The 26,259-nt window shown below is 37.7% G+C and overlaps 1 protein-coding gene across 6 annotated transcripts in view; it reads left to right on the forward strand.

Moving 5' to 3' along the window:
* The window catches only part of LOC127660529 (fibroblast growth factor receptor 2), a 63,322-nt gene extending 37,436 nt beyond the window's left edge, over nucleotides 1-25,886 (forward strand). For all 6 annotated transcript variants that reach the window (XM_052150837.1, XM_052150836.1, XM_052150834.1 and 3 more), the window contains 8 exons: nucleotides 1,998-2,119; nucleotides 7,667-7,777; nucleotides 7,917-8,107; nucleotides 8,346-8,468; nucleotides 11,714-11,784; nucleotides 19,102-19,239; nucleotides 21,282-21,387; nucleotides 24,194-25,886. In XM_052150837.1, coding sequence (XP_052006797.1) covers nucleotides 1,998-2,119; nucleotides 7,667-7,777; nucleotides 7,917-8,107; nucleotides 8,346-8,468; nucleotides 11,714-11,784; nucleotides 19,102-19,239; nucleotides 21,282-21,387; nucleotides 24,194-24,358 — 1,027 coding nt within the window. In that variant the 3' untranslated portion in view covers nucleotides 24,359-25,886. The remainder of the gene's footprint in view (nucleotides 1-1,997; nucleotides 2,120-7,666; nucleotides 7,778-7,916; nucleotides 8,108-8,345; nucleotides 8,469-11,713; nucleotides 11,785-19,101; nucleotides 19,240-21,281; nucleotides 21,388-24,193) is intronic.
* The last annotated feature ends 373 nt before the right edge of the window (nucleotides 25,887-26,259 follow it).

Raw genomic sequence — 26,259 nt, forward strand, 5'->3', positions numbered from 1 at the left:
AGGGCTGTCGATTTAACACATTAACTTGTATTAAATTGTATAACAAAATAACGTGTTAAAAAGTAGTTAACACAGTTAACCATGTCCCCTGAACTCAGCAGATATTTACATATGCGATTAATTGCGATCGATTCGTTTAATTAATCGGCATACCATGTAATTTATTTGAATACAAATTTTAATCGGTTGACAGCCCTAATAAAAACAGTCATTATTTTTGCTATTCTCTTCAGTGCCACTAGTGCGCAACAGTCTTGTTACGTTAGTAAAAATCGCATACATTTTTTTTCCATAGGGTAATTGATTTTTAACGATAACTTATAAACTTTCAAAGAGAAAGTGAGCTCCGAGGCTGATGGTATATGCACAAATTAATTTTTAAAAAATGTTTAATGGCGAAACTTCTGGGTAAGAACTACACTACCCGTGAATCCTAAAGAGAAAGATCCAGAGAATCAGAAAATCATTGCAAACAAAGTGCGGCAAAAGAGCTCTGCAGCTACCATCCGCTTCCATGGTGCATTGTGAATAATGCAAACAAAGTGCGGCAAAAGAACTCTGCAGCTACCATCCGCTTCCATGGTGCATTGTGAATAATGCAAACAAAGTGTGGCAAAAGAGCTCTGCAGCTTCCATCCGCTTCCATGGTGCATTGTGAATAATGCAAACAAAGTGCGGCAAAAGAGCTATGCAGCTACCATCCACTTCCATGGTGCATTGTGAATAATGCAAACAAGTCGGTCTGCCTACGCTCTCAAACTGCTTATATATTTTATAAATTTGAATATTTTGCAATAAACTTAAAATATATTGTATTGGCGAGCCTATAATTAAAACCTTTAAATCAATAGTTTATATATTTCCTTTGTTTTTAATTCAATTACTTCATTTGCAATACTTCTTGAGATTGTAGTTCATTCCCAGATTAAAGACATTAAGTGCACAGTCTTGTACCTTTGACTTTTTGTCTGATTTTCAAATATATTTTACTTTACGTCAGAGCTGGTTGTTTTTCTTTATAATGGCTTAAAACTCTTATACGAAGGATTTGATCAAATCCCTATGGAGAAAATGAATGTAAAAAATACTTCCGAAACCAAGACTGCTTAAAAAGTGGGCGGGCACACTTCACCTTTAAGATCCCCTTCAAATAGCGTAAGTCTTGTGACCGAGTGACGTATAGGTTACAACACTCTTTAGGTACATGTTCTAATCTTTTTCACACTTGACCAGAGCGCAATAGTCAAGTGTTAGCTGTGACATCTAGCCCTCTCTTACTATGAAAGTCTCTAAACCCCCAAAGGCGTATTTGTTATTCACCCTAGAGACCTGTAACTCTAGATCGCGCCGCCAGACACTCCGCTGTCACACTTGCTAATGTCTAATATAAGCTTTGCAATGGAAGTCAAAGGGCACCTATTTAACACTTCTGAGTTAAGTTAGCACAACACCGCACCAACACGCACACTGCAAATATGATATACAGTTAAATGTTGACATACCTGATATCAGCAATACTTGTGTTTGATATATACAGACAGAAATGAGCTGTGTACCAAAACCTATTGGGATGCCAACCTAGACAGCTTTGTAACTTGGAAGTCACATACCATACATAATATGCCAGCCGAAATCCTCGACCGCAGAACTCTCAAACAGATTTTCACAGAATTGGAGCGCCCATCATTCTTAAAGTTTTACAAATAAGCTGAATTTGTGTGCCTTTGTTTTTTTTGGGTTCTTTCTGCAAATTTGATGGTGTTTTACGCTTTGAATAAGAGTGTAGTACTTTTGTCTCATTGCAGAATTCTGAATGCTACAGATGTTGCCCCAAAATCATCACAGAAAATGTGAAAACGTCTTCTAATATGTTATATTGAATGTTGATGATTATAAATATCTAAATACCTAGCAAACGCATTCAATTCTACTCAAATGAGACCTAGCCCCAGGAAATTGTCAGTTTATAATGTTTGTGGTCACTGGTGTTTGTGCAGGTTAACTCTTGGTAAACCGCTGGGCGAGGGCTGCTTTGGTCAAGTGGTCATGGCTGAAGCTCTGGGCATTGACAAGGACAAACCAAAAGAGGCCTTGACTGTAGCTGTCAAGATGCTGAAAGGTAAGAGGCCATTTCAAACTATATCACACATGCAACTGTATGTTAAACATTTCCAAGATGTAGTTCAGCACAGTTGTGTCTTGCAGAGTGTCTCCAGTCAGCTTTTAGCTCATGTTTACTTGTACACAGTGAGTAAATGAGAAGGTTTTCATTCATCCTGATGGTCGCAGAATTTCAGGATTGTTTACTAATTAGTGGAGTTTGCTATGGCAAACATGGCAATTACTATTGTTCATGATTAGGGAGTTGAATAAACCTGACACCATACTGCAGACATGAATGATACCTCAAACCATGCAGCTTATTGAAAGTGCTGATATTATCCTTATAACCAATTGGACTGGTGGACAATAAAACCTGGACTTAGACTTACACTGAAGGAGGGACTTGAGCTTTATCTGAGGGCCACAGTATTTTAACATAGAGAACACTTTTGAAACTGCACAGAAACACTCAGAACACCTTAGCAACCAAATAGCAATGCCCTGGCAACCACCTAAAATCCCATTCATTTTCGCCATAAGCAAATTGATTTTTAATTCTAACTTATAAACCTTTATAGACAGATCAGTTGTATAATTGATTCTATATTATTCAGTTTAAAGCATTTAGTACATGTTATTTTAACTTCATTGTGTAGATCTGGTGAAAAAATACACTACCCATGATCCCGAGGAGGAAAATCCACAATTGCATTAACAAAGCACGCCAAAAGAGCTCTGCAGTGACCGCCCACTCCCATGACACACTGTGAATGACGCAACTGGTTTCCCTACACTTTCAAACGACTGCTATATTTGTATATATCTGAACATTTTGTAACTAATTTAAAATGTATTGTTTCTGTACTTATAACTTTAAAGGGGACATGACATGCCTTTTTTACTATTTAAAAATGTTCCTTAAGGTTCAGTTATAATATCAGTAACGTTTTTTTGCACAAAAATAGTCATATATTTTTAAAACATTATCATTTTTCCACACTCATTCTGACCCTCTGTCAGAAAACACTCAGTTTTGGTGCTGCTGCTCCTTTAAGACTTAACAGTAAACGCCCACTTTTATGTTTGGCTCTCTGTTGGCAAACTGCTCACTGCTACTGGGTGGGATTAAAGGTAAAGTAGGCGTTGATGCGTTGTTGTGGAGGCCGTCAGATGCAAATGTCTCCAACAGTGTGACATCACAATGTGCAGGAAGTAGAGAACTTGTCATTTTGACAGCTTGGTTTCAGCAAATTCTCTTTTTACAGTGATGAGGAAGTTTAGAGTTCTGAAACTTACCGTATGTTTTTGTAGTACAATGGCCTGTGATATGTCAAAAGATCAAGGGAAATGTGATTCCTCATGTCATCACTCCTTTAAATCAATAGTTTTATATTTCTACCATTTTCAATTTGATTACGATGATTTTCATCGTTTTTTTGTTGTTGTTACAAATCAAAGTTTATAATGTTTTTTGAAGGATTATATTAAATACCTGCAGGAAAAAATTTATGGAAAAGATACTTCCGGAAACCATGACAGTTAAAAAGTGGGCGGGCACTTTTGCGCTCTTTATGCTAGCATCGTGGTGACGATTTTTGCATGGGCAAGCACCACTCGCATTTCATCAGAACATTTTCAAATTTGTTTATTTTAGAATTGTGATGGCATTTTGCCACTCATGGTCCATTTTAATGCTAATTTTAGAAAAACTAAGAAGTTAACCAGACTAGTAAATGTTGTGTTTTGATCTCAGTGTGTATATTTATTCTGCACTTGTGACTGCAGAAGAAAGTGGGATAAGCAGGGTCTGTAGTCTAGAGGCCTGCGAGGGGTTATTGTTGGTGCTGAGAGACTCTGGTAGAGCACGGGTCAAGAGGCCGCATAGCTGACCCTCTGCTCACCAGCTGCACAATTCTCGCTCCTCACCTGCACAAAGACCAACCCTCATGCCGAAAGAAAGAAAGAAAGAAAGAAAGAAAGAAAGAAAGAAAGAAGACAGAAAGAGAGGAGAGTGGGGGAGGGAGCGTGCGTCTCAAAAAATGTTTTAAAGTAAGGAAAAAGGTCTGAGTGGGGGCAGGGCTGCTGAGAAGAGACCACGGTAGAAAACACTTGAAACAAGTGCAAGTTCACTCTTAGTCCTGCTTGAATTACTAATGTAAAGTGGCCCGAAAAGTATTTAGACACAAGGAAATAGTTCACCCGAAAATGAGAATCTGCTATCATTTATTAGCCTTTCTATTGTTCCAAGTCTGGAATTTCTTTCTTCTATAGAACACAAAACGAGATGTTTTAAGAATGTTTACAGTGCTTTTTGGGATGATGATTTATATTGTAAAGCTCCATAAAAGCACCATACATTTTTCTATAGCCATATGCCTTATGATTTGTGTGAGGAAATTGTCACACAAAAATTCTAAATGCATTTGCTTAAAAAGTCTGCTTATGCTAGCTTTAAATTCCAGTTTGTTTGCAATTGTTTTGTCTAATGCAATGACGTGCATACATTTTTAAGTGTGGCTTGAGAGTCCAATTTCTGTAAAATTATCTTTAACTTTTTTAGAGAAATGGTGTTTTCATGAAAAGTCCTTGAAATGTTCAGGAATCCATTATGGAAGGAAGAGTGCATAGCATTCTTAAGAAAAAAAATGGGATTAAGTAAGATAAGACAGGAATGTTGGTCAGTGGATTGTGTCAGCTTCGCTCGGGTGATCAGCAGGCAGATAATGAAAAGGTGACTGTCTCTGAGGTAATTACTCTAAATGGAAGAAACGATTTTTAATCGTGAGGCAATGAAAAGAGAGCTGTGTGTGTCGGCTCTTCAGTGTAAAGCGACACCACATGCACAGACACTGGGACATGAGCAGGCCAGTCGGATCAATCTACTCACGTACGGTATGTTTGGACTCGTACTATTCGTACTAGTAATAGTACTACTCATACTATTTTTGCAGCATGCAGTATGCATACTCTGCACATACTTTATACTTTTGCCAAATACATACATTGCCATTGTATTCCATTTCCAGAAAGACGATAGAACCAGAAGTAATATCAACCATCATCTTTGTTTGTATCATCAGTAAGCATTACACATGCAGTGAGATCATGGGACAACAGTGTAGTGCACTACTATTTAAAATTAGTATGCAGTATACTATATTGTATTTACTGCATAGCAAATTGAGATCATGACATAAGTGTAGCATACTACTATTTGAAATGTTTATTATTGAATAATGCATAAGATTTGAAATAAAAAAAAAAATGTAATTAGTGTAAAGTATACAGTATATACTGCATAGTATTCAGCAAGCAGTACACATAACAGTGAGATCATGGGACAACAGTGTAGCATACTACTATTTAAAAAAATGTCATTGCATACTGCATTATGTTGCATATAGTATTTAAAAATAGAATGCAGCATATACTGTAAAGTATTTGGTAAGCAGAACACATGCAGTGAGAGCTGAGTTCGGAATGGCATACTACTCAAACTACTCTTATTACTCTATATGTGTCTATGGCAGAAATAGTATGTGTAGTATGGTAGTATGCAATTCTGAACTCAGTCCATGTGACAACAGTGTAGCATTCTACTATTTGAAAATGTTCACATGCTTTAAAAAGAGTATAGTATATAGTATATAGTATATTCTGCAAAGGAGAGGTCTTCACAGGTCCAAAAATTAGTGCCCAAACTCAAAGAGACCTAGAAATGTACTAGCCGGACCTGAACTGGACCCATCTATTATTTGAAAGCTTGTACCTCTACCATGCAGAACCGAGAATTGTGGGACCCGAACCTGACCCGTCTATTATTTGAAGGGCTGGGACCTGGCCGGGCGACACAGACCCGATCGACACCGATTTCACAGCTGATTGCTATTAACAAGTTAATTTACAAGTTATGAAAACAAAACTTTATGTCTTACCTAATGTAACGTCAGTAGCCTTCTCCCCTGTGCCTGGCCATGACGCATATAATCCATCCTCCTTGCCAAGAAAGTTGGTAAAATAGCTTAGAATCAGCTTAGCAGTTTTTTTGTATCTTGCATAAGATAACTTCGACTGTTTGCCCTTTTGAACTATAATAACGATTGCTTGTTCATTACCATGGCTGCTAACGTTAGCATTGCTAATTTGCTATTGTGTGCCTTAGTTCCGCTCTGCCTCTGGCGTCACTCAGCTCGTTGTGGCTCTGCTGCATTATGTCCCGGCCCACACTCTCTCATCCTAATTTTACAATGTTGCAAGTTACAACACACACACAGAGCACCAACATCATCAGCGCTGTCTGATCACGGCGGGGTCTTCCTGGATCGACTCGGTTATTACACATAAGGTTAAACAGACCTGGGACCTGCAGCGATAGAATGGACCCGGACCCAGCTGACCATATAAAATGTGGATCTGAACCCGTACGTGTCCTGTGTCAGGTCTCGGTTCCTCGAGGTTAGGGTGGACCTGCGAAGACCTCTGCTGTATAGTACTCATTGAGCAGTACACATGCAGTGAGGTCATGTGACAACAGTGTAGCAAAACACTTTTTGAAATGCTTATCATTGCATAAGTGCTTAATGTTTTACTTACTACTATTTCAAATAGTATGTAGTATATAGTGTTTATCATGGTATACTGCATGTTTCCCATACTTTAAAAAATAGTATGCAGTATATAGTGCATACTGCGTAGTATTCAATACAAAGTACAAATAGTGAGATCATGTGACAACAGTGAAATATAATGCTATTTGAAATGTTTATCATTGCATACTACATTGTTTCACATACTATTTAAAAATAGTATGCAGTATATAGTGCATACTGCGTAGTATTCAATACAAAGTACAAATAGTGAGATCATGTGACAACAGTGAAATATAATGCTATTTGAAATGTTTATCATTGCATACTACATTGTTTCACATACTATTTAAAAATAGTATGCAGTATATAGTGCATACTGCGTAGTATTCAATACAAAGTACAAATAGTGAGATCATGTGACAACAGTGAAATATAATGCTATTTGAAATGTTTATCATTGCATACTACATTGTTTCACATACTATTTAAAAATAGTATGCAGTATATACTGTGTAGTATCCAGTAAACAGCACACATGCAGTGAGATTATGACAACTGTGTAGCATACTATTTGAAATGTTTCACATACTATTATTTGAAATAGTTTATAGTATATGGTATATAGTGAGATCATATTAAATTTCACATACTATAAAAAAAAAAAACATATAGTATATACTGCATAGTATTCACTAAGCAGTACATATGCTGTGAGATCATGTAACAACAGTGTAGCATACTACCATTTGAAATGTTAATGTCAAAACTGCCTAATGTTTCACATACCGAAAATAGTATGCAGTATATACAGTAGTATGCAGTAAGAAGTACTATAGGATTACATTCCAAACACAGCCATATAGTCAACAAGAAACAGGAGGATTAATTTAGGATATTTCTAAATTAAGAGGAGATGCATCAAAAACAAGATGTATTTCTATTTGTTCATTCATTTGTTTGTTTGTTGTTTTTAGATGATGCAACAGAGAAGGACCTTTCTGACCTGGTGTCAGAGATGGAGATGATGAAGATGATTGGTCGACACAAAAACATCATCAATCTGTTGGGGGCATGCACACAGGACGGTGAGCGAACAATTAATCCACGAATCTATGAATCAGTCCTTTGAATCGCGAATCAGTCCATGAATCTCTGATTCATATTTGATTTATCAGCTGTAAAAAAAGCAATGTGATCATTGACAACAACTCTTTCTCATTGTAGGTCCGTTATATGTAATAGTGGAATATGCATCTAAAGGTAACCTTCGAGAGTATCTGAGGGCCAGGCGGCCCCCGGGAATGGAATACTCCTACGATATAGCCCGAGTATCAGATGAACCACTTACCTTCAAAGATCTGATCTCCTGCACTTATCAAGTAGCTCGTGGCATGGAGTATTTAGCCTCCCAAAAGGTATGTGCGTACATATAAATATTATTTACCTTTAACACAGAACTATTAAGCAAAAATCTAGCAAGTAAACCAGGTAAACACAGTCCTTACGCTCTCCTTCCCATCTGAAATGTCAATGAGCCTTATTATACTTTCATACACACTTTTGAATACAAAACATCTACCCTTCAGTGTATCTTAAAAGCACCTAAATGTTTTTTTTGTTATATCTGATGGTCTCTTTCTGTTTCTCCGGCAGTGTATACACAGAGATCTGGCCGCCAGGAATGTTTTGGTCACGGAAAGCAACGTTATGAAGATTGCAGACTTTGGCCTGGCCAGAGATGTGAACAACATAGATTACTATAAAAAGACAACAAATGTAATTTCGCTTTTCTTTACCTGTTAACCCATTTCCTGTATCAAATCTGGTTTTTGCTTTGTAGGAAAGAAAATACCCTATACGCTAGCAAATGTAAGGCCTCGAAACAAATAGACACGGACTAAATGCCACAAAACTTCCAATTTTGATTTCGGTTTCTTTAAGCTTCCTTTGCACATTGACATATTCATCCTTGACTCTTTTCAGCCTGTTGCCATCTCTTTATTTGTTCTTACCTTTTCTCTTTCATTTCTCGCTTTGTTTCTGTGTTTATCTCCACCACGTTCTCTCTTTCTCTCTCTCTCTCTGTCTATTTCTCTCGCCAGTCTTGGCATGATTTGTGGATTCCCAGGCAGTCGGCGTGTAAAGTGATTTTAGTTCTTTGCTTATTTGGTCCTGCCCTCTTGTTCTCTGATTCCAAAAGCTTGTTGTTCAAGCTCATGAGAAAGAAATGTTAGTGACAAAGCATAGCTTTAATTCTCATTCCCACCATTATACCAGTCTGCACCCCGGCTGAGATGCTTTTTTAGGCTGTAGTTTCCTCTCCATCACTCATCTGAGAGTGTTTGACCTCTGTCTGTGTTCCAGTTCATTTGATTATTGATAGTATCTTTACAAAGAATACATTTTGGTCCATGTTTGCATAAGTCAACATGAAATCAAAATGGACCCCTTTTACATTCTTGATACATGCACCTAGTCTTATTATGCACTATTCATCATTCAATTATTTTTATATTTGGGGGGATTTTCTCCCCTTTTCTCTCCAATTTGGCTTGCCCAATTCCCAATGTGCTCTAAGTCCTCGTGGTGATGTAGTGACTCGTCTCAATCCAGGTGGTGGAGAATGAATCTCAGTTTCCTAACCATGCATCTTATCACGTGGCTTGTTGACCGAGCGCATGTGGAGGCTTCACGCTATTCTCGCGCCCCACCGAGAGCAAACCACATTATAGCGACCACGAGGAGGTTAACCCAACGTGATTCTACCCACCCTAGCAACCGGGCCAATTAGTTGCTTAGGGAGCCTGACTGGAGTCACTCAGCACGTCCTGGATTTGAACTTGCGACTCCATGTGTGGTAGTCAGCATCTTACTTGCTGAGCTACCAAGGCCCCATACTATTACATTTACATTTATATGCATTTGGCAGATACTTTTATCCAAAGCGACTTACAGAGCCCTTATTACAGGGACAATCACCCCGGAGCAACCTGGAGTTAACCTCAAGGACACAATGGTGGTGGCCGTGAGGATCGAACCAGCAACCTTCTGATTTACAGTTATGTGCTTTAGCCCACTACACCACCACCACTCCCTACTCATCATTCTATAGAAAAAAATCCAATCTTTTTCAACAAAATGCAATAGCCTGATCCATCTCTCAACTGGTGATTTAGTTCAACTGATGTCTGGAATGCCATCTTTTCATGATCCAATCTATTCCTGATGGATAAAATCAAGCCTTTTTACAATGGAGTTGTGGTGGTGTAGTGGTCTAAACCACAGTACTGGTAATCAGAAGGTCGCTGGTTTGATCCCCACAGCCACCACCATTGTGTCCTTGAGCAAGGCACTTAACTCCAGGTTGCTCCAGTGGGAATTGTCCCTGTAAGAAGGGCTCTGTAAGTCGCTTTGGATAAGTGTCTGCCAAATGCATAAATGTAAATGTACTTGGAAATGCGTCACATAATGGGTTGTAAAATGGGTTGTGATTGTCGTTTTATGTAGACATTTAAAGGAATATTCAGGGTTCAATACAAGTTAAGTTCAATTGACAGCATTTGTGGCATAATTAATTTAGACTTGTTCCTGTTTTTCTTAAAAAAAAAAGCACAAATCTGGGTTACAGTGAGGCACTTACAATGGAGGTGAATGGGGCCAATCTGTAAACCGTTAAAATACTCACTGTTTCAAAATTATGGCTTAAGACATTAACAATATGAGTGTTAATGTGATTTTAGTTTGATCAAATCATTAATAACCTTTTCTGTGTAAAGTTATATCCCCCCCAAAAAATTATTTGGCCAGGACGACATAAACGCCATAAACCCAAAAACCCTAAAACGATGATTTAAACACAATAAGCTTCTAATTTCTCAAAAAATTGGCTCCATTCACTTCCATTGTAAGTGCCTCACTGCAACCTAAATTCTAGCTTTTTTTTTAAGAAAAGAAGGGAAGAATCAAAATTATATTTTGTGATATCAACATAATGACGCATATGCTGTCGATTGAACTTATCTTGTATTGAACCCGGAACATTCCTTTAAGTCCTCAATGGTTCAGATACTCATTGAATTATCTCATTGAATCAACTGAGTCATCTCAATGAATCATTGGTTTCAATATGAGATGGTTTTCCAAATCCCAAATCGACCCAAGCACAACTCAATATTTAGTTTGGATGTATTAATTAACCCTGTTGGAACTTCGGAGGGTGGTAGCTGGTTTGTTTTTAGAATGGTTTCTAGCTGGCCTAAACTGGTCATAAAAGGTCATTAGCTGGTCCAAGCTGGTCTAGATGTTTTATCAGATGATGGACCTGTTTTCAGCCTGGTGCGCATTCTTGGTCAAGCTGGTTAGAGTTGGTTGACCAATTTGGATGAGCAAAAGACCAGCTATTATGCTCCAAAAACTAGCTGTTGACCTAATGGTTTTCCAGCAGGAAAATGCAAGCTAGTGTGTATGTTAAAACGACCATCTTTCCAAGCTTATATTCAGCAATAACACTTTAGTTTTGAATAATGCTAAGGTCACCAAGGTCTGTCTATAAATCGTTTAACATAGTTTGATAAGAATGGAGAGTCATGACGTAGATCTAATGATGACTGAATAATAGCTTGGGTTAGATTCAATTACTTCAGTACAGCTCGGTCTAAATAAAACCGCTGTTAGATACTTCTTTCGAATCTAAAACAAGCCAGAAGTTTGTGAGCCTCTTGCCCTTCAGATTGGATTAAACCCAATATCTGCCTCTCAAGACTCTATTGACTGTTGTATCTTATCCACTAGCTTCAATTTATAAACGAGTTATGACCCCTTAGGGAAATTAGAGGTCAGGGATACGTCCCGCCAGGACTTGCAAAAGCATTTAATTTGCAGTCATTATTGGCGTGCTGCTCTGGGCCTAATGAAATTCTAAGCTAACAAGGATCTCACACAGATGAAGATGTGTAAGTGTCACAGCGTTTAAATGTTGGGAGTCGACCAATTTTGACCTTTTCTCTTTTCAATGTCTGTAGGGTCGTCTTCCCGTGAAGTGGATGGCTCCAGAGGCGCTGTTCGACAGAGTTTATACGCACCAGAGTGATGTGTAAGTCAGCCATTTCTTTTCTGTTTGTTTGGTTGATTTTTATTCTCTTAAAGCTGAAGGATGTCATTTCTGCGACACTAGTGGCATGAAACAGAATTGCAAAAATAAACTATGTTTTCAAAACAGCTTTCCGAATACGCCCCTTGTCTGCAGTTGTTGAAACAGTCAGATTGTCCCGCCCCTAAGGGGTCTAAGCGGGTCGCTCAAAACAAACAGAGGAATTTGAAAGTGCCACAGAGACACAGTGTTTACAGTTTTTGTGAAAATATCCTATGCATATATATATATATATATATATATATTTCTGTATAAATTCTATAGGAAGATATTTTGTGAATGTGTTTCCATCGTAGTTTATGCGCATGTCTTATGGCATTAAAAATGTATCCACTTTTTACAATTATTTATATATTGTTATATATTTGTAAAGTAATCAATGGAAAGGAGGAGGCGAGAACCGGCTTTTCAATATAAATAATATTTTAATGAGAAACTTAAAAGACAACATAAACACACACATGACGGACAAGTCGACCTTTATACCTTGGAGGCTTGATTAGCCTAATACAGGACCGGGTGCGTAGGATCACGACCTGGCCCCGCCCTCCGCCCTGCCACATTCCTCCCTCGTTCTCTCAGGCTGGGGAGCCCCCGTCCTGACGTACACCCCCCCACCCCCTCTTTCCCTGGGGGAGGGCGCGCCTTCCGCGCTGTCTGCCGGCAGGTCATCCCCATCTACCTGGATGAGGGAGGGGACAAGGGGAGGGAAACAGAAATAATTAAAATGGGGGTACTTCCTGTAACAGTGTAGTACCCCCCAAAAAACTGTAAAATTTAAAAGAGGATAAAGGCCAACGCAGAGCGACAATGAGAGAGAGAGAGATGAAGAAAAAAAAACTCTTACTCGCCAGTTCTCCGATACGCCGCAGCTTGTTCCTCGGCCACTCCTCCACCCTCTATCGGACAACAGCCGTGCCTCTCTGGGCGGATCCGAGGCAGTCCTCCAGCCCCTGGCGGACGGAACACCCCGCCGCTTTTTCGGGGAACAGAAGGGGTCTCCCCCGCCCCTGGCAGCGGTTCTCTCACTCCAGGCGATCGGCAGTCAGCCCCTCCCCGCTCGCGGTCGGCGGTCTTAAACCCTGGCGCGTGTCAGCGGCTGGTAGGGAACTCCTCCGCCCCTGGCAGCGGCCCTGACCGCTCCAGGCGGTCGGTTAGGAGCCCCTTCTCCCCTCGCGGTCGGCGGCCATCATCCTCTTCAGACGGCTGGGCTCCTCGTCCCCCGTCAGATGGCCGCGGCTGCTCTGTTGGGGTGGACGGTAGTGGCGAGAACTCTATTACGGCGTATCCCTCCTCCTTCCCGGGCTTCGGCACCAGTGTAAAGGTATTCAATGGAAAGTAGGAGGCGAGAACCGGCTTTTCAATATAAATAATATTTTAATAATAGCCTGTTTAATTCTAAGGAACAGACAGAGGGAGGAAAATGCTCATGATGTTAAACTAAATGATGCAAGAAACCTTGAAACCTTTATTTGTTTAATTATAAGTAAAATGCAAAAAAAGTTTAAAGTATGGCCTCTTTAAGCAGAAACAAAAACACTCAGTCAGTGACCCTTAAATTAGAAATTTAAAGAGACGTAACCATAGCTTATTTTTGTTTATTTTCGAACTGTGGAACCGGAAAGCAGTTCTACTGTTATTACAGTCATTGTACTGTTGTAGAGCGTGAGTCGTTCGAGAATGAAGAGGAACTGCTGGCAGGTGAGCACAGGCTACAAGAGGAATTTATTCCTGTTTGAAAAAAACATGGAGCAAGCGTGATGGAAAGTTGAGGAAGTGTGTTTGTCAGGCAGAGAAAGCAGAAGGGCTGTTCACGGCCAGCGCTACGCCCAAAAGCGAGAGATTTCACGCTCGACTTGCAGCCAGTGCCATGTTACTAATCTGCGTGGCTTCAAAGTGTTTCAGGCAGGCCAGACTCTCACCTCCCAGAGACCCGGACGGAAGTGCCCTCGAACTTCCCCTCCCAAACACTCTGTCTCTTCCCCGCCTCTTTGTTTTCCTTTTTTTTTTTTTTGAAAACTTGAAAGTCTCTTCTCTTCCTTTTACCTTCTATAGGGTGAAATAATCCTTCCTTTTTGCAGCATGTGTGCGCGTTTATCCTCTAGTGCATGCTTGTTTCCTTTCTCTCAAACTGAATGTTAAGCTTTGCTCCATGTTGGATTTTTCATGCAACCTCCTCGGGATGTTTTGAAGTTTTTGTTGCATGATCAGACTGCAGTGTGTGTGTGTGTGTGTGTGTGTGTGTGTGTGTGTGTGTGTGTGTGTGTGTGTTTTGTATAATCGAATACAGGTCATTAGCATTTGTCATGCGTGTCAGCTCTTTGTGTGGTCTGTGCAGTTAAATCTAATCAATATAAAAGGGACATTTGTTGATGGCAAACGCTTAAATCTTTTGTCGCAGGTTCAACGGTAATTATGCATCATCAGTCACTTTGCTCTCTGATTGGCTAAAAGACAAACAAGGTCCATATATGACATCATATTAAATGAATACATAAATTATGATGCAGTTGGCACGTTTTGACAAACAGGACCCCTGGGGAGCAGCATGTAACCTGCGGAGCTTGCATCAATAGAAATATAGATGTGTATGTGTGAGGGGATTTTGTGTTTTAAAATAAAGAATGGCTGATTTTATGGTTAAGATTCATCCACAGCATGCAAGGTCAGCTTTTTTAGATTGAAGAAAAGGTGTCATCCACATTTAACTTATACAAATTGGCTCCACTTTTGCCTTTATTTGAATATTACTAGTTAGCATTTTAGTAAATCTCACATTATGACCAGGTCATACTCACCCCAAAATCATAAATGTTATTTTGTTATATGGTCCTAAAAATATGCTTCAATTTCTTTAAGATATTTTGCACACTATTACGTTTTTTTTAATGCAAAAATAAATTAATAAAAATAAGGATAGATTTAAATTGACAGATATTGTATACATAATGAAAATACATTTAATAACTGTACATTTATACAGAATTATATAAAACAAAACCATTTGATAATTTTTTTCAAATCTAATAATTAAAAATAATTAAAATTGACATCATTTTTGTAAAATTAATTTATTTAAAATAATTTAAAAAATACTGTATAACAATAATGTTACAAGGCAAAAAAATAAATAAATCTTAATTTCTTCAATAGGCTTCAATTTCTTAACATTAAAATTATTTTTCCATTTGATTTTGGGGTCAAATCATTCTTATTATTCAATACTACTGAAGATTGTCACGAGTAAACAATTCCTCCCCCCAAAGTGGAAAAATGTTGTTCTCATTATTGTGATGCAAATTTAAATGTTTAAATAAATAAAAAGATGTATTATTTAAATGGTAAAATATATTTACATGATTGAATATTTGTAGTAACTCTGCTAATTTATGCTGAATTATTTTTTTAAATATTAAAAGAAATATACATTTAAAAATAATTCAAAAATAAATGTAATCATTGAAAACATATATTAAAAATAATAATAAAAAATAAGTATTTTTTTATTTACTCCATTACAGTAATGAGAATATATTGAGAATTGGCATGGGAATAATTGGAATTATAATAAATGCAAAAGTGAAACGTACATGTTACGTAAGGTATGAATGTCTTTAATTGTCATGACAATAATGTCACAAGGCAAACATTCTGCTTTGAAAAATGTCTTCAATAGACTTAAATTTCTTAACAATATAATTAAAAAATGTTCTTTTGATTTTGGAGTCAAAAGTAAGATCTAGTATATAGCCACAGACTAGACTACCGCATGACAGTCTGTATTTCCACACGTACAGGCTATTGCATTCGAGCATGAGGATTCAAGAGGGCATGGCGTTGACCCTTTGGTCTATTTTCATCCTGTGAGTGAGTAATTGTTCATTGGGAGGTTAGCTGTGGTTACACAGACGCATTGAATAGAGATGATGAATTTGGCAAACATTTAAGATGAGATACAGCACCAGATAATGAACAGACAAGGTAACTGATTATGTAAACAAATGCAAGGATGGGTAACCACAGGAGTAAACAGTCTTTCTGCTTTGCTTTGTGTGTTACGGCCACTGTGGGTCACCAGCAAAGGTTTGTGTGTGTACACATGCTCAGATTTTGCACGTTTATAGCTCAGAAGACTTAATAGAGCTCTCAGTTTTGCTTCCTTTAAAGGTGAAGTGTGTAACTTTTTCAATGTTTCTAAAGCGCATTGTTGTTTAATGCATCATTGGTGATTTCAAATAGTTATTTTTTGCGATTGTGACATTTTTTCATTAACTCTGCGTTAACAAAGGTTTAGGCAGATTATATGGCTCTGCATTACCATTTGAATATTTTGGGACACAATGGTCACAAACCCTCTGTGGAAACTCTTATCATCGTACTGTGTTTTATTTTTTTCCCTTATCGTAGATGAAGCAACACAGAATTGGCATGTGTTGAAAAATCATTCCCCGCTACAATCTTCAAACCCTCCCTCAGCCCTCAGGACGTGTGTATCCTGTGGGTCGCACTAATGTTTGTTTTGGCTGGACAATATGTGTCATTGTGGTCTTCCATGGTGGACAAAGGCCAGCTTTGAGTTTAGAGGCATTTCATCAGTGTCCACATAGTCAAGCGCTCAACAACATTGAGAGCCCTAGAGTTATGTAATAATGTAGTAATGTGTTGTTAGCGCTACTATACATGGATCTAAATGACACAAATTTTGGACTTAATTTCACAGCATTCCTTGTACAGGTTTTGCAGATAGTGAAGTGATGGTACATGGCAAAGGCTGGAATTTGTTGCACACTTATGTTAAAGACACGTGAAATTGCTTGAGTTAGCTAAGAGGCTTCAGTCAACACTTGAGAAAAAAAAAATCACTTAAACATATTTTTAAAAAGAATACTTATTATAAAAAGAATATACTTTTAAAGTAAAAATTTGTTTTTTGTTTTATATATATATATATATATATATATATATACATATATATATATATATATATATATATATATATATATATATATATATATATAAAACAAAGTATGTAATTTTGTAATGCATCTTAAAATGCACTTTAATAGTATAATGTTGGATGTATTTTGTTGCAGCTTAAAATCAGTGGACCCACTTTATATTTGGTGTCTTTAACTACAATGTACAAGATGAAGTCAGAAGTTAACATACACTTTGGTTGAAGTCATTAAAACAAATTTTTTAACCACTCAACAGAATTCATATTAGCAAACTGAAGTTTTAGCAAGTCGTTTACTTTGTGCATGACACAAGTATTTTTTTCTAGCAATTGTTTACAGACAGATTACTTTTAATTGAGTTGGTCAGAAGTTTAGTTAGAAGTTAACTGTGCCTTTAAACAGCTTGAAAATTCCAGAAAATTATGTCAAACATTTAGGCAATTATCCAATTAGCTTCTGTAAGTCTAATTGGAGTCAATTGTAGGTGTACCTGTGGATGTATTTTAAGGCCTACCTTGAAACTCAGTGCCTCTTTGCTTGACATCATTGGGAAATCAAAAGAAATCAGCCAAGAGTTCAGAAAAAATTGTGCACCTCCACAAGACTGCTTCATCCTTGGGAACAATTTCCAAATGCTTGAAGGCACCACATTCATCTGTACAAACAATAGTACACAAGTATAAACACCATGGGACCATGCAGCCATCATACCGCTCAGGAAGGAGATGCATTCTGTCTCCTAGATATGAATGTAGTTTGGTGAGAAAAGTGCAAATCAAAATAGATGCATTATGAGGAAGGTAAATTATGTGGATATATTGAAGCAACATCTCAAGACATCAGCCAGGAAGTTTAAGCTCGGTCGCAAATGGGTTTTATAAATGGACAATGACCCCCAGGCATAACTCCAAAGTTGTGGCAAAATGGTTTAAGGACAAAAAAGTCAAGGTTTTGGAGTGGTCATCACAAAGCCCTGACCTCAATCTGATTGAAAATTTGTGTGCAGAACTGAAAAAGCATGTGCCTACAAACCTGACTCAGTTACACCAGTTCTGTCTGGAGGAATGAGCCAAAATTCCAGCAACTTATTGTGAGAAGCTTGTGGAAGGATCCCCCAAAACGTTTGACCCAAGTTAAACAATTTAAAGGCAATGATACCAAATACAAACAAAGTGTATATAAACTTCTGACCCACTGGAAATGTGATGAAATAAATAAAAGCTGAAATAAATAATTCTCTCTACTATTATTCTGACATTTTACATTCTTAAAATAAAGTAGTGATCCTGACTGACCTAAGACATGGAATTTTTGTCTTTTTTCTACCCCAACTCTTACCCTAAACCCTAAACCTACCCCCAAACCTAACGGACCTCAACCTTAGTAGCAGCAAATGTGAATCGTAAGAGAATATTGCAGAACAACATGTTTTTAAACAATAAGTGCATTTTATTGTATGTAATTTAATGTTAATGTAGTGAAATACACTTAACAGGGCATGTGAGCGGAGCAGAGCGAGAGCGGAGAGCGCCTTTTTGAAGATTCCACTCCACTTGCTCAGGCCGCTCACTCAACCCAGAATGCACTTCTTGATATGCTGATTTGGGAATCTGCAAAATAAGCAATAGGCCTGATTGCCATGTACCAGCCCATGTTTTCATTATTGCCATACCTGACTTGAAAACATTATAAAGTTGAAAAGATTGAGTTTTTCTGGGTCAGTTGTGTCACTCAGATCCAGTTTAAATGAGAATTTGCACGTATGCAAGTTTCCGCGCCACCGCACATATGTTTTATATCTTGTAGAGACATGTTTGATAACTTTTTTAAAGTAAATAATAGTAATTAGAACTGTTTTTATGGCTTTATTTGAAGATGTTCAAATCAAGATTTGCTAACATAGAAATATTTGACTCATTACAAAATCTGGTAGACCCGATTATCTAACAGCCATTGCAAACCAGTACAAAATAACCAGCAAGGTTTTATATACTAAAACATATCAATACAATCACATAATTTCAGATGTGTACGTTACTAAGCATTTCGTAATTAAATAAATGTCAGCATATAGCCTATATAGAGGGGCACCTCACTCCATGTGGGCAAAGGGACAGTTGCTCAGGCGTGTGTTTGTGTGCCTGGTAACAAGTATAGCCTACTACAGAGAAATTTTGTTGGAGCAGGATTTTAGCTAACTTTTTTACCAGTGGGCTGTGAGCATTTGATTGAAAGTGAAACCTGAACCCCATAATGAAAGTGTTTGGTGTGATCTGATTATTGTAAATTTTGCACTCTTCAGCTGGTCGTTTGGGGTTCTCATGTGGGAGATCTTCACGCTTGGTGGTTCTCCGTATCCAGGAATACCTGTAGAGGAGCTCTTTAAACTACTAAAAGAGGGTCATCGCATGGACAAGCCTGCTAACTGCACCAACGAATTGTAAGTCTCAAGTTTTCACACCTGTCTGTATAATGCTCGCTGGTAAGATTGTGTTTGTAATGGCAGTCTTACCTGGCAGCTCATTTCTGAAATTAGAAATTGACATTTTGTAAAGGGGAATAGTCATTTATATTTGTGAGGAAAGCTCCTGATTGGACTATTCGGTATTATTCAACAGGAAAGCACAACCTCATTGGTCATAGAAATGTTACCTCAACCCTAAACCTACCCCTAAAAAATTAGGTAGCTCTTTGCTCATAAATATGATCCTTAATATCTTTTATTTTGTAAAATCTGCTATCTGGCCATGAAAATTTGTTCAGATTAAAATTCTGTTTGTGATTTATCTTGTCAGTGCAACAGTTAAGATAGCACAGGGGTGGTTCTCGAGTCATTGGGTATTTGGGGCTTATCCCGGAACTCTGTGGAAAGAATGAAAACTTTCTTTGATGAAAATATTGAAATATACTTTATAATAAAAGTCTAAATGTGAGGTGTCATTTATAAAGTAAACTTTTAAACTAAAACTCTTTTTTTAACTTTTGTCTGAGCTTCAGATCCTGTTTTGTCCCATTTGGCTTTTCATAGTCGACCCACATTGTGTACAATCGACACTTTTGAAGCCAATGATTTATTGGTCGGTTGTTTTAAGTTAGTATTGATGATTGCAGGCTGAAAATAGACTTAAATAGGTGCTTACGAGAAACAAATTATTGCTAAATGATATGCGCAATCGCAAGTGCTCTTACACAAACCAACAAGACAGTGCGTGGGTGAGTCAGTATTTTGTATTATTGATACTATCTAGTAAGACTGGTATTATTCATTTATACAGTATATATATTACGTCATATTAAAAATATGTTTATATTTAGTAGAGGTCAACCGATATAACGGTTTTTACCGATATATCGGTACCGATAGTTGCTTTTTCTAAATATCGGTGATCTGTAAGGATCTATGCTGATAGTTGCAGATAGTTGTATTATAATTCCTCTGTCGCTAGCCCTGTAGAGCTCTACAGTCTAACATATATTCTTATAGTGTTTATATTGAAATACACTCTTACAGTCATCTACAATGCTTATTTTGTTTCCTTTAGTTTGTCTGAGCTGGGAGGACAGAAATTTCAAAATAAGAGTCCCCGGTGTATTTTGGGCTTGTTTATAGTTAAATGTCCCACGTTATGCAGCAAATCTAACTTTATTTCTGGTTTTTATTGGGATTTTGGTTGCACAGTAATCTGCATCTTGGATTTGTCTAATTTTGGACTCTTTTTGCCTGCCTCTATGAAAGAAAAAAAATTAAACATTCAATTAATCGATTTTAAAATGATCTGCTGATTAAAGGTGTCGTCGGCTTTTGCCACCAGCTTAGTTACCTGTATCGGCAAAATTCACTATCAGTCGACCTCTTATATTTAGTATAAAATTGATAATGAAGCACTGGGTCCATGAGCTAGCATCCCAGTAAGTGTCTTTTATTTTGGCCACCAACTTTCTGTGTAAGCTTTACATATTTTTTAAATTCGTTGTGCAATTTAAAAGACATGTCAAGAAAACACGAAGCAATTTTTCCAGAACAATCATAATATTGTGGAATGTAGGCCCTTGCAACCATGGAAACTGCACAAACGTGAGTTCACTTATTACATCTTGTTCTCGCAAATTCCTGATATTATTTAAAATATATATATTGAAAGATCTTTACAGTGGAGCAGTAACTGAGGGCAAATTTGGCTATGGAGCGAACTTGAAGCGTGTTTATCTCAACAGTGGGTAGGAAGTGTGCAAGGAAAAGCAAATGTAAAACCCTTGGTGGGTGTGGAATTTGACCGGACTGATTCCAGAACGCTTTGAGGGGAAATCGCTATCGCTCCAATACATTCATTGACTGCGTCTGATTACGCAAATAGTTGCAACACTTGCTTTCAATAAAAAGTGTTGACTTAAAACACTGATTTCTGATCAAATAAATGATGTCACATGCTTCGTTTGATACTGGTATTATCTCCCTTTTCTTTGTCTTGTCCTCTATCTCAGGTATATGATGATGAAGGACTGCTGGCATGCAATATCCTCTCACAGACCCACATTCAAACAGCTGGTAGAGGACCTGGACCGCATTCTCACTTTGGCAACCAATGAGGTGAGAGTTTTTACACATAAACAAACCCACCCACACGCACTCATTCAATCTGTTCTTTCAGCGAAAACAGACTCAAAACCATTAACACTTCTTCTATAGTTCTGGGATTTATCAAACTTCTGCCATCACTTTCGCTATTTCTGAGAGAAATAAATCAGCAGATGGTTTTAATAGCCAACGTATAGGTTAAGAGTTACATGTGCTTGATTTCATCCAGGATTGAGCGTGACTCTTGTGCTAGCATTGCTCAGTGGTTAGATGAATCCCTCCGTCGCTACGCCAGACGATTCTTTCCATTTCCTGGCTGTCATACACTATATCCGTGCGGCAGACTGAGGGATGGGGAGGGATGGAAATCTGTCAGGACTTGTCGGAGGGGGGATTGAGCCGTGGTAGTGAGATGATGCCAAAAACCCTCTTTGTTTTGAACTTTCAAACGTAATAAAGCGCCTCTGCCCTCCCCCCCCCCCCATCTTACACTGCTCACAGATGTGAAGATCTTTAGTAACGTGAGCTGCCTTGTGTTGAGCAGCGAGAGTTCAAGCCAACGCTCATTTTCAGCAACCCAAAACCATCCTCTTCCTCTCCAACTCAAATATTTCAGTACCAGCCACAAAGGGTAAAAGGCTCCAATTTTGTTTGAGGAACAATGGACAACAATTTCCTTCTGAACATTTTTTGTGGTATACACTGTATATGCATTGGATGTTTATAGATACGTACTTCTAAAATATATATGTCTTCGAGGGTGGTCCTCTTTGTTTCTGATTTGTGCTTGCTTCAGTGAAATTCAATAACCAAATGTTGGTCAAACGCTATGTTGTAAAGTTCTATGGAATCTAAAGCAGTGGTTTCTAGTGTGGCTAACTCGGAGTTGTTTTGACATTGAACTCACATTATTTTGGAGGAAAATGGCAAGTAGTTTGGTGCTAGTGAAAAGTTCCTGTGGCTTCACAGCTACATGATTTATTAAGTCAGTTTTTGAGTTATATAAATAAATGCTGTATTTTCTATAAGTCATTTGGTTGATGAAAATTCACTCACTGAGTACTTAATTAGGAATACTAGTGTCCTAAAAAGTTCCCGACGTGATCTGCTTTTGTAGCCCATCTGCCTCAATGTTCGATGTGTTGTGCACAGTTGTGGTGGTGGCATAGTGGGCTAAAGCACATAACTGGTAATCAGAAGGTTGCTGGTTCGATCCCCACAGCCATCACCATTGTGTCCTTGAGCAAGGCACTTAACTCCAGGTTGCTCCGGGGGGATTGACCCTGTAATAATGGCTCTGTAAGTCGCTTTGGATAAAAGCATCTGCCAAATGTATAAATGTAAATGATCAAATGCGAAAAAAAAGTTGTGCTGTTTATGCTCTTTCATTTAGTAGGGACAAAAACTAAGAGCAGAAACTTTCTCTGTGCAAGTACGGAAATGCAGACATGAATGCAATGTCAACGAATCTTTGGAGATACGTGAATTAGAAAAACAAGTTCGCCTATCCAGTCACAATGCACATTGTCCCGTGTAAAGATCAGAAGCATACCTGTTGACATTGCAACTGAAATATTTCCAAATTATCTGACATTGAATCCAATCAAAACTGGAATCTAATTGAATCAAATTAAATTGGGAGATCAACGCCAGTACCCAGCCCTCAAATATTAGTTGATGTTGATTTCATTTTATTGGCAACAACCTACAGTAGCTCATTTTTCAAATTGAATTGATTCAAATGATGTATTTCACATAAAAGGAAAGCAAATATTGCCCTCTAATGGAAAAGTTCATTTCTGACCTTGTTAGTAGCAATTTGTTTTTGGCGGAAACCATGTTTGGATACAATTAACCATGGTTTTACTTTGCATTGCATTTTGGCTAAAAACCGTGATTACTTCAACATTACTATAAGCCTAGTAAATCCATTATGATAATAATATTTTATTATTTTTTTTGCCGGAAACCAAGGTTTTACTATATTGTAGTAACCATGGTACATTTTGTGGCTATTATGGTTTTACTACAAATACTATAGATACTGTAGTAAAGACATGGTACATTTTCATAAGTGTTAAGCATACAGTAACCATAGCAGAATTATGGTATTAGTAGTAAAACCATAGCAACCACAATAATACCATAGTTTTTATTTTTCTGTATTATTATTACTATGGTTTTACTACAAACACCAAAACTGTACCAAAGCTACTATATTTAAACCATGGTAAATTTAGGAGTAACTATGGTTTTACTACAAATACCATAGTTCAGCAATGGTTACTGAATTAAAACCATGGTTAATTTATTGCGAGGGATCCCAAACATTGTTACGGAATGCAAAAATATTATGAGGGGACACAAAACGAATTGCAAGGAAACATAATTACCCTCCTTGTCCTCTAAAGGGCTCCGTAGACGTTCACATAATTGCCACGGGGAAGCGGTGCCTCAGTGGTTGAGGCTCAGGGTTACTGACCAGAAGGTCGGGGGTTCAAGCCCCAGCACCACCAAGATGCCACTGTTGGGCCCTTGAGCAAGACACTTAACTCCAGGTTGCTCCGGGGGGATTGTCCCCGTAATAAGTGCACTGTAAGTCGCTTTGGATGAAAGCGTCTGCCAAATGCATAAATGTAAATTGAGTATGTTTCAGGCCTAAGATTTCCATGGAAGATATTTATCTATTGGCGTTTATGACGACAAGGTCACATGACACAGCGTTTGTTTTGGTGTTGCTTTCAAAGATGTTTGTATGTCTCTTCATGTATATGTAATAATACATATACTGATAGTTCATCTTTCTCTATGTCAATAGGAGTATCTGGACCTGTGTGCCCCAGTAGATCAGTACTCGCCCAGCTTCCCTGATACACGCAGCTCCTGCTCCTCCGGAGACGACTCGGTCTTCTCCCACGACCCTTTAGCGGACGAGCCCTGTCTCCCCAAGTACCAGCACATCAACGGAGGCATAAAAACATGAGCTGCCCTCCTCCATCATTAATCTTCTCCAAGCCCACCACATCCAAGCTACACCATCAGTTCTCAAGGAATGAGAGACTTAACCCACAATTCCCTTTACCTACCCAAAACCGTATGCTGCCTCTAGACTCTTCAAGAAGCTCCAGCTGAACTTTCGGAGCGTACCGAGGGAGGCCAGCAGTGCTGCTTTCCGAAAAACAAACTGAAGTGTGTTAAGTGCAGGTGCCTTTTTTGTGGAAACACACACTTAAACACACAAAAACACATGATAAAGCTCTTAAGAAGAGGACAGGACCGAAGTTTAGTCACTGAATGACTAGCTATTCCCAAGGGCCCACCTCTTGTTTATTTTGAAGATTTTTTTTTTCCATTTATGTTGGAATTCTCTTGCATTTTTACCACCATTTTGATCTGTTTCTTGGCATTCCATGAGTCCGCCTGCGTTCCCAAGAGAAATGACATGGAAGATGTGCAGAACTCTTAAGAGAATGAAAACGACAAAATGAGAAAGTAGGAAACAGTACAGTAAGGAAACGTTCAACTAACGCAAGACGAACTAGAAGAAAACATAACAACACGGCCTCCGGTTGATATTTTTTATTTTAGCATTTTGTTTTATGCTCCGTTTTTACCTTGATAACACAGTTATCGTACAAAAGACCATGCAGTTATTCTTGGTAAAAATAATAATAATAATACATGGTATATAGTGCTGGGTATATTTGTAAATATATTCAAATATGTAAAAATATATATTATATATTTACAATGAATTATTTTTTGTATGGACTTCCGAACAATTCCTCTCTCTTCCCCCTTTTAGATGTTTCTATGACATTCCCAGACATACATTTACACACAAACACACATATATACAGCAGCACTCGAAATTAACTATTGTCTGGGAGTGTGGTGCAGGAGATTGCGCAGGTGTTGTATTCATATTGAGCCTTGGTGCTCAGGTGGGTGGCGCTGGTTCGAATCCGGGCACAGAAAATCTCCAGTTCTGAAGGACAAAGTTTAATGTCGAGTCCTGCAACTCTCACTTGCTGACACAGTCAAGTATTGGCTTTCAGGGAAAGAGATAGCTTGTTAATTTATTGACTTATGTTAAAAAATAAATCAAAAGAATAAAAAGATCAACGTAATAAAGAGATAATAATATTAATGATGATGGTAGAAACAATAATGATTCATAATGTTTATTTTGTAATTTAAAATGACATTTCAATGAAGCAATGGTACAAATAATGATTTGTAGCTGTATTCAGAAAGATCTGAATTTCTTACCTTTTTATATATATATATATATATATATATATATATATATATATATATATATATATACTGAATGTGAACGGTAAGTTGAAATACAAAAATAACGTACATTTTATAGACAGCTAATCCCTTTTCTATAGTAGACAATGTTGTTTTTATCTGGCTATTTTACTCGCACAGAAGTCTGCATTTGAATTTGACAAATACTTGTGGAAATTATTATTATTTTTTTTTTTTTGCAGTTATACCCATATCCACTCAATCCATTCATTTAGATGAAATACAGTTTGCAGAAATCAAAAGTATTAAGACTTTCCATTGTTTATTTTCTTCTGGTCAAATAAGACGAGACTGTTCTCAACAAGTGTTCCTGACAGATTTGTAAAATTAAAGATAAAAAAATGAAATGTGTCTTTTGTGTTTCTCAATTTGTATTTCTGTTCAATTTCAAAAGTATTCCAACGAGACCCACATGGGTCACAATGTCTTATTTTAATGCTGATTTTAATAGAGAATAAAATGCTGATTTATAATGCTATTTAATTTAGCATAATAAATAATTTTTTATTTTACCCAATACTTACTCAAATTTCACTAAACATATTTAAAATTAGAAAGCATGCA

Source organism: Xyrauchen texanus, chromosome 20 (assembly GCF_025860055.1).
Source record: "Xyrauchen texanus isolate HMW12.3.18 chromosome 20, RBS_HiC_50CHRs, whole genome shotgun sequence".
NCBI lineage: Eukaryota > Metazoa > Chordata > Actinopteri > Cypriniformes > Catostomidae > Xyrauchen > Xyrauchen texanus.